This window comes from Dermacentor albipictus, unplaced genomic scaffold, assembly GCF_038994185.2.
Source record: "Dermacentor albipictus isolate Rhodes 1998 colony unplaced genomic scaffold, USDA_Dalb.pri_finalv2 scaffold_24, whole genome shotgun sequence".
NCBI classification, from domain to species: Eukaryota; Metazoa; Arthropoda; class Arachnida; order Ixodida; family Ixodidae; genus Dermacentor; species Dermacentor albipictus.
In genome coordinates this window covers 5181329-5190573 of record NW_027225578.1, presented here as the reverse complement: position 1 = coordinate 5190573, position 9245 = coordinate 5181329, and the positions used below count along the sequence as shown (strand labels likewise).

The 9245-nt window shown below is 47.1% G+C and overlaps 1 protein-coding gene and 1 long non-coding RNA gene across 2 annotated transcripts; one reads left to right on the top strand and one right to left on the bottom strand.

Moving 5' to 3' along the window:
* Positions 1 to 248: 248 nt before the first annotated feature.
* On the bottom strand, positions 249 to 2848 carry LOC135909090 (probable ATP-dependent RNA helicase DDX43). Its single transcript, XM_065440926.2, has one exon. The coding sequence runs from the start codon at positions 2582 to 2584 to the stop codon at positions 428 to 430; it is 2157 nt and encodes a 718-aa protein (XP_065296998.1). The 5' UTR covers positions 2585 to 2848; the 3' UTR covers positions 249 to 427.
* A 529-nt stretch (positions 2849 to 3377) lies between these two features.
* Positions 3378 to 9245, top strand: LOC139052479 (uncharacterized). Its single transcript, XR_011509921.1, has 4 exons — positions 3378 to 3516; positions 4266 to 6924; positions 7880 to 8147; positions 9086 to 9245. It is a non-coding gene; the product is annotated as an uncharacterized lncRNA (long non-coding RNA).

Below are 9245 nucleotides of genomic sequence, written 5' to 3'. Positions count from 1 at the left end.
TTTGCAACGCATGCTTTATATGTGTCTCGATTCCTAGCCAACTGTGCCTTTTGAACAGACCTTACCTTCATTTAAGACTGCTTTTTCTCTCCTCCATGCACCAAGAAACAGAAATCGCTAACAAAGCACATGCAGCATGCAAAGTGGCACCTAGAGGTGCGAATGCCGGCAGGCTATGTTGCACATGACTAGAGGAGGAGGGCAATGTGCTCTCTTGGCTTCATGCTCAGCATAAGCAAAGATGCATGCAGGGTTATCAACAGTTCATTTACTTGTCAGCCAGTGATAAAAGAACTTTTCCCAAAAAACATAGCAAATGATAAAGTCCTTGCATGGTAGTGGGAAGACTGCCACATGACGCTGATGAACATTTCAACACTGGTGATTCCAAAAACCTTGATGACAGCATATCACAGCTACCGTCTCCTCACCAACGGTTGCCATGGCCACCGCCCCAACTGCCGCCTCCTCTCCGGGAACCACCACCTCGGCCACCGCGGTCCAGGCCAAAGCTATGCTCTTCCTTGGCACGGCGTTCCTTCCAAGCATCAAAGCGCTCAGCCATTGAATAGAGCTCAGTGGGGACCTCTTGGCTGGCTTCCTCCAAGATGCTGATAAGCTCGCGAGCCTGCCTCCAGTCGCCACGAGTTATAAGCGTGATGGCTGTGCCTGTACGCCCAGCTCGACCCGTGCGACCCACGCGATGGACATACTCTTCCACGTTGCGAGGGAAGTCATAGTTGAAGATGTGTGTCACATCTTTGATGTCCAACCCTCGTGCGGCAACGTCGGTGGCAATCAAGATGCGCACCTTGCCATCCCGTAGGTCGTCGAGTGCTTGCTCACGGTCGCACTGCTCTCTGGAACCGTGGATGGAATCGCAGTTGATGCCAGCCAGGACAAGGTCGCTCGCCAGGTGGTCCACAGTGGCCTTCCTGTCGACAAAGACGATCACTTTGTCTTCAGGCTCCATGGAGTCGAAGAAGGCCAGGAGCTGCTCCCTCTTCTCCTCTTCCTCGCACAGGATGACCTTCTGCGTCACTGTGTGCACTGCGGCGAGGTCCAAGGAGCCGATGAACACCTGGAATGGGTTTGTCATGTACTGCTGGGAAAGGCGACGCACACAGTCTGGCCAAGTAGCACTTGTCATGACTGTCTGCCGGTCAGGCCTTATGTCCAGCATCACCTTCCGGATCTGTATCTCAAAGCCCATGTCCAGCATGCGGTCTGCTTCATCCAGGACCAAGAAAGTGACAAAGTTAAGGTCGATTACCTTGTTCATGACGAGGTCGTTCAGGCGGCCGGGCGTCGCGATGACGATTTCCACGCCAAGGTTGACGGTCTGTATCTGCTCTCGCCGACTGCCACCGCCGTAGATGCATACACACTTTATCCCTCGGTACTGGTATTTCTTTGCTTCCCGCTCAATCTGCTGAGCAAGCTCGCGCGTCGGAGCGAGAATCAGGCACGAAGGACCTTTCCTCTCCTCTCTCGGAACTGGCTGGCTGTCGATGTGAATCAAAGCTGGTAGCAGGAATGCCAGAGTCTTCCCTGTACCTGTCTGTGCGATTCCAATGAGGTCTTGACCTTGCAGTAGGATTGGCCAGGCCTGGCTCTGTATTGGAGACGGCTTCGAGAACTTGTTTTTGTAGATCTCGTCCAAGATTTCTGGATAGTTTGAAAACGCCTGCTCGAAAGTCTCCACAGGGTTAGTCGCTACGTCTGGTGGCGGCTTATGTTCTGGGCCCAAGTACTTGACAACTATATTATTATTGGCTGCCCTGAAGGACGCCGCGTCCTCTGCAGACATGGACGCAACCTGACGATCTTCAACGTAAAAATTTTTGGTTATCGGTGCGAGGAAGGCCCAGCGCTTCTTCGCCCATTCGTCGCTCTGGGCACGCAGCTTGTCCCAGTCAACCAAAGGCCGCGGTTCTTCGCGTTCTTCGCTTTTGCTGGTGCATGCTGGCTCTTCCGGCGGATGGACGATCGCGTCGATGAGCTCGCGAGCTTTGCGACGCGCCTCTTCAGAGCCCGAGAGTTCGATCTTGCTTTCAAAACAATCTCCGTCGTCTTTCTGGACGGAGATGCGTGCACCACTTGAATCCTCAAGGTCGCGGACTCGGGAACCACCTCTGCCGATGATCCTGGGAATATCCTTGACTGGTACCGTGATCACTTCAGAATCTGGGCGCGGCTGATGGACGATCGCGTCGATGAGCTCGCGAGCTTTGCGACGCGCCTCTTCAGAGCCCGAGAGTTCGATCTTGCTTTCAAAGTAATCTCCGTCGTCTCTCTTGACCCAGATGTGCGCACGACTTGATTCCTGAAGCTCGCGGACCCGGGAACCACCTCTGCCGATGATCCTGGGAACATCCTTGACTGACACCGTGATCACTTCGGAATCCGGGCGAGGCGCATTGGGTCGTTCATAGTTCCACCGGCCACGGCCCCTACCAGACGCGGCGCCGAGGTTGCCTCCTTCGCCGTAACGCCTGAATCCTGAAGTCGGCTGCGAAGGCGGAGGAACGTCATCTTCTTCCTCAATCCACTCGTAATCTCCATTCTTCGAAGCGGCTGCCATAACAGGGGATACAGCGTAACAGCACGAACGACGGTCGTGGTGCGCGAGGCTCGTCAGATGTGCGCCTCGTGGCCAATGGCCGCTGCCAGCAAGATACGATAGGCCCACTCAATATAAAACAGACCCGGTGACAACGAAATGTTTGCAGGAAAAAAAAATTCTCAACAACAGCGAGCAGGCAGACAAAGGCGCATTCGCACAAATGGAACACGGTTGCACGAGACCGCAAGTGTCCGCCGCAGCACGTGCTGAGAGCGCGGGTCCGCGCCGACAATAGGCCACAAAGAAAAAGTGGTATTCATCCGCCCGTCTAATCACCTTCGTTAGCACCTTATACGTAACATGTACGCAATCATGCAGCAGACGGACTACTTTCAACACGACGACAGGTGCCTAAAGAATAGATAGTAGACCAATGTCATTGACAAAAATTCACAAAATATGGGCACACCATGTATAAGCACTTGCAGTTGTGCGCGCCGCCACCAATATCTCTGCACCAGTTCTAAATCGAAACACAAACGAAAGAGATTAGTTTATTTGCGTACGACAGGTGGCGTTACAATTTTTTATTTGCAATTTCTTTCTTTTTTTCTCACACGTGACAATTTGTTTCGCAACGTAGACGTTAGGTCCGCTTGCCGTTTCGCGGCTCGCATGCTCGTCTGCTACGCTGTGCGCGTCTCGAAGTGAAATAAATCATCATTCAACCTGAAGTTTCTTTCCTAATTTGTTCCGGCTACCACAGCCTCCTCCTCGAGACCGAGTATTGTGACGGAGTATCTTGTATCCTGGGTGACTCGAGCGTCCGCTACCGGCCAGCCATTTCTCACGAACGGTCGTGAGCCGTTCAGCGTTTATTCTTCGTTGCACTATATGTGTTGGACTCGTGGACAGTAGAGTGGAGAACGGACTCGTTGAGGCAGTTTCCTGTAAGTATACATGTGCAAAATTGACATTAAAATAAACATGTCGAAATGTAGCATGAGCTCGCAAGCAAGGAATGGATGCGCTTACTTTTGTTCTTCGTAACCTCCGTGAAAGTCTGTAGCCTGACGTGTGCCCTGCGGCGTTTTCCTCTCGCCTTGTGGGCGTGCATGAACTTGCACTCCAATGTATCCCAGTTAACAGCTTTTAGTGTTCGATCTTCACATACACGCCACAGTCAAAGAGTAGTGTTGCCGCAGGAGTTTGCAATTGGCGCGCAGATGCATTTGTTTTGTTTGCTTTCTCGTTGCGTTGTAGGATGACGCCTGTTCCTGCATGTGTGCATCCTTCTGTTCTGTTCGCAGTTCGAATAGCCGTTGGTAAATGTAAAAGTCCACGTAGACTGGTGCAAGCGGTCGTAGCATTCGAAATATATGTATAGGCAATAGTGTCCGGCTGTACCGGCGTCCATGTGGCGTCAACTGCCCGGGAAATTTTAAATTGCTACTTGTCTTAAGCGTGATCGATCAATATGTTGCGGTTTCACCAAGTGTTTTGCGTATCGTATTGTAATACGTACTTTCTTTGAAAGTGTTCTACGCTTAAAAATAAAATCGGGGTTTTACGTGCGCTAGGGTCGAAACCACGACCTGATCACGAGACTTGCCGTAGTGGAGGGAGATTTTGACCACCTGGTGTGTTTTAGCGGGCACCTAAATCAGAGTACACGAGTGCGTTCGCATTTCTCTCCCAGTGAAATGCGGCCGCTGGGGCCAGGATCCAACCCGCGTCCTCGGACGCAGCGGCGCAAAGCCATATCACAGAACCACGACCTACTGGAACTCCAGACCTGCACAGATATCGGGCTTCTATGGGAGCCACTTGCGCCCACTCTCATTCAACCGTTGACCGTTGGTGTCGCTTTCATAACCTGTTCACCTGTTCGTCTTGTTTAACCTAGGAAGGGCATTAGGCAGTATATTAGCAAGAGCTTGGTGGCGCAACCCACCGCCCCGTTCCAAAGGGGACGCTCGTAACATCCGTCCATCCATCCGTCTGCTACTCTACGGTTGATTGCTGCGGCATTGTAATTAGTACGGCGGCTGTTGTGACGAACTGCTTGCCTAGTTGGTGATTTTTGCGAACACAGTGATGGTGATGTCTCCAGGCGTTGATCGGTTACTCGGCTCCAAAATTGACTGCCCGAACCTGAAAAATGGCGGTGCAAGCAGTCCACTGCTTTCTAAAATAGCGTTAAATAGCCTCTCCTATTGTGTTTTTCAGGCAGTAGGAAACTACACAGATCTTGCACATTAGTATAAGTCACATTGTTTATAGAGTTTGTAAAGTACACAACAGATTCATTGTATACATTGTAAAGTTCACTTCTGCGCTCTTTAGAAACTGGGTACCACAGTAACGTATGACAACAGCACGATTACCACCGATTTTATCTATTAAAAGTTATCCATGAATGCATTGAGAGTTCAAAAAAAGAATTACGCATACAGCGTCACCATGTATGTTTCTTTCGCACCACCGTTATGCTGCCGCCGTACCACGCAGAAAAACTAGCTTTGCAGTTTGAAAAGGCCTGCAGTGCAGCACGTTTTAAAGCACTGGGATCGCTTTTGCAAGCTCTTTTCTGTGCTAGACATCCAACAAGATTAAAAACAAGCTATGTCACCTTTCCTTGAAGCAGACTATATAAACTTATTGCACGTATCGGGCACAGAACTTACTTGTGAATACTTCTACTAGATCATCTGCCTTTCACTAAGGCACGCAGCAGTAAATACTAATGTCATCTATGACATTAGGCTATTTGTAATCAACTTAAAAAAGCTAGATTATCCTATGAATCTTTTAAAACAATTTTTCCAGTCCCTTACAGTAGCTAGGAAAGGGAAATTTGTTGTCTAGCATTGCAGCTGACACTAACCTTTCTTGCACCACTCCTCTTCCCCTGATTTTACTATTCAAACGCAACGCGTTCGCAAATTTTTGTTTTCTTTCTGTATTTGTGAATTTATTCATTTACAACCAATACAAGCGCTTTGTGCCTGCCGAAATGGCAGCACGAGTGCAAAGCAGATCACAGAGGCAGACCACAGCGAACAGGTTACAACTAGCGCCACTGTGCTCGTGTGCTCTGTCCCTGGCAGCAAAAGGGGCGAATTAGACCAGGCATGCTGGAGCAGCGAGATCTATGCAGGTCTGGAGTTATCGTGCACAGAACACCTATGGGCTCCTGACACTGCTCAGGCGACACGTCGGATGGATAGATAGATGCATGGATGCTATGAGCGTCCCCTTTGGAATAGGCCAGTGGTTGCACCACCAAGCTCTTGTTATTATATTGCCTGATGTCCTACCTATGTTAAAAAAGAAGGAAAGAAATGCCCCACAAAGAATACCCACCGCCAACTTTCTGAACCCCCTATCGGCAACTTTGTTTTTGTACGCCTCTGTTGTTTCCCATTTCTCTGCTTTTCTTTCACTAGTCTTCCTATCACCTCTTACTAATCTCTGCTGTGGACATGTTTCCCCCTGCTTTCGCTGAACCCAAGGGCTTCAAGGAGGCCAGTGGTACCTAAACCGACCGCTGAGCAGATATCTTCACATTCCAATAAAACGTGCTCCAGCGTTTCTCTAGCTTTACTGCAGTACGTGCATGCTTCTTTTTCCTTCAAAACGTTTATTTAACTGCGCGAACAAATGATTACTGAAAGAGCAGACAAGGACAGATGCAGTCCTTGTCTGCTAGCCTCTGTGATCATTTGTTTGTGCAGTTAATAAATGTTTGCCGATATGCACCAACTCACCCAACAACAAGTTCTTCTAAACTTTATTTCTTCTTCCTTGTACCTCGCTTTATAAGTTTGTGTTCTAAGGCATCCTGAGCTCGCTTCAAAAAGTAATGAGCTTCCCTTTGAGTTATCATAAATTGTTTCTTTCCTGATTTCGTTTTTTCCTCTTAAGTAGTTTCTCATGTCGGGTTTCTTTTCCATTGCCACCACCCTTGAGATTATCACGGCCTCTCTACTTTCAGCTTGACATTCTTTGTTGCTGCGTTGCTCACCGTACAGGCCGCATACTTGCTGGTGAGCTTCCTAGTTCTTTTCGTCCACTGTGAATCAATGTTATTCCTGTATAAATACCTGAACGCTCTCCTAGCCCATTTACTTTCTTCCATATTCCTCACTCGTTCTTAATAATTAATTTTACTATAAGCTTCCCTCACTTCAAAACTTGTCCAGCCCATATCACCGTGCACAGCTTAATTTGTAGTCTTTCCATGAGAGCCCTATGCGAGGCGTCCCACAGATTTTTCCTGGGACCCCAAGAACGACTGCATCATGCGCCACTTCTGCAGCCGCTTCTGCAACCTGCAGCTCTTCAAAAAGCTTGCGGTGAGTAAGACGGTCGGCTTGATAAAGGCTAGATAGAGGCTTGATAAACTAGAAAAGAGCAAAAAAGAAAACTTGTGGCGATGTTATATTGAAGTTCTCACATCAGCTTGCCGTGCTGTCATGTATTTTGAGAGCCTCGGCATGAGCCAAGTTAACTTTTTATTGATAATGATGGGCTACATTGTGTTATAAGAAGTCTGAACTTGGCAAGTGTCAAAATATTTTAATTGGCCACAGTGGCGGAAATAAGAAAAAGTACTTTGATACCCATTATGTCAAACTGACATACCGACACAGGGGCTGATTTCAGCACGAAATTAGAAAAATGGAAATATGGAACTTCGATCTTCATTTTCCTTGTAACTATAAATATATTATGTACCATGAAATTAGCAAAAATAGAGTTCTGAAACAATGCTTTAGTCAATCGAAACAGATTTAGTGTGTCTCTTTAGTGTCCCTTTAACATATAAAGAAAGTGATATATTATAGTTGATATATTGTTATTGTATTGCCTACAGAAGGAGACACCATGAGTTACAAACCAAGCAATTCGCAGCTTAGTATATGCTGGTTTCAGACGTCAACAGAAGAATGCTTCAAAGTAATTAAATATATTCAGCCATAAGCATAGGGCATTAAGGAACATGCCATATGTTTTATAATTAAATGAGGGTCCACACTTACTCCATCTCAACTAGCACAGAAACCAAACTTTAAAAGAATCTTGAGTATAATGTCCCAAAAACACTTATCTGATTATCAGTTCTCTGCCTGGGCATGAAACTTGTCGAGCTGCACTGCAAAATAAATGGTAAATATAATTGTGACCACTACGGCTGTGTTTGCACATGCGAAATAAATTGGGAAGACCCTTTGTGCTGCACGGAACTTGCGCTGTATGCCTGCAATTGGTTTGTAAATGTAAAGCTTGTGGGAACTGATGCTCATTCAGGCGGTGGGCATAGAAGCAGCAGCGACATCAGAGCCAGGAACAAGGTAGAAGTGGAAGACAGTACTGGCCGTGGACAAATTCTCCTGGGCTCAGGCCCAAGTTATCTCCACATTGATGCCCAATGGTACACCCCATCCAGCTTCAGAATCAATCCACAAGGCCTCCAGCGCAAAGCTGTTGGAGCATCTGCTAGGGACATGGCCACGGACGACACTCGAGCACGGTGTATTGCGAATCGCCAACAGCAGCAGCTGCTGCTACATTCGAGGTATTCGTGTGTCTCTTACGGAGGCCAGTGGGTGCTGCCATCTGCAGAATCACAAGGAACCACTGCTCTCCATAGACAATGGAGTTTGTTCTGCAGCTAATGCCTAACTATTTTTATTTCTTTTTGAAATGGTCAAAGTGGCGAGTGCACCAAAAATCTCCCAATTCAGCTTGGCATCGCATAGAAAACGTGTACTATTTACGCTTTTATTTTGTATTAGCTGGCAGAAAATTGGGAATTTGCAATTTTTGTTTAATTTCTGAAAACAACACTACTGAAAAAACAAAGCAAATAGTTTACATCAGATAAGTGTCAATATTGAGATTATGAAATTAAACATGCACTTGAAACTGAAGAAATGCATGCTTTGAACATGTAGAAAGACTGTGACAATATGTATTGGCATACACACACTGCATGCAGAGCCGCATGCAGTGTACATGACATACGTAGCCATGTGGATATATACAAGAATATATTATCTGCATTTTTAAGGGAAGTTGAAAGAAGCACTTTGGAAGGAGGAAACGAAGGAGAAGAAAAAGATGAGCCAGAAATAATAGGCAACTAGGCGAGGCAGAATAGTTTTATGTGGTGTTTTAAAGGAGCTTTCGTAAGAAAATTAAAGCATAAGTTTATGTTAATCTCACACTGTCTGCTAGCACAGTCGACCTCGATGGCAAAGTATTCCTAAACCAGTTACAGTGAGCGCCACGTGGGTGTATCTGCGAAACATTTGTGCACCTCTCAAGGAAGATGTCTTTAATGCATAGTGCAGCCTAAATCATTAAGCTTTGCTAAGGGCACCCTCCTACAAATTTCCATTTTTGGCTATCACTGTTCCATTCGTCTAAAGGTGCTTGGTGCTTTTCTGCTTTTTTGACAATTACTAATTGTTTGCCATATCATGCCCCCCCCCCCCCCTTTCCACTGCCCAGCTGCAACCCCCGAGCGCTGCACCCAAGGCAGTTCCCCCGTGCTGATGCCACTGTTGCTATTGGCTGGAAGCTCAATCAAGAAAGGTGTTTGGATTAGTGCTCTTCTTCTTACTATTGCTGTGTATATGTATTGACACATTTTATTAAACAGGCTGAAGGA

Coding starts and splice junctions, on each gene's coding strand:
- LOC135909090 (XM_065440926.2), bottom strand. CDS start 2,584: ATGGCAGCCGCTTCGAAGAATGGAGATTACGAGTGGATTGAGGAAGAA.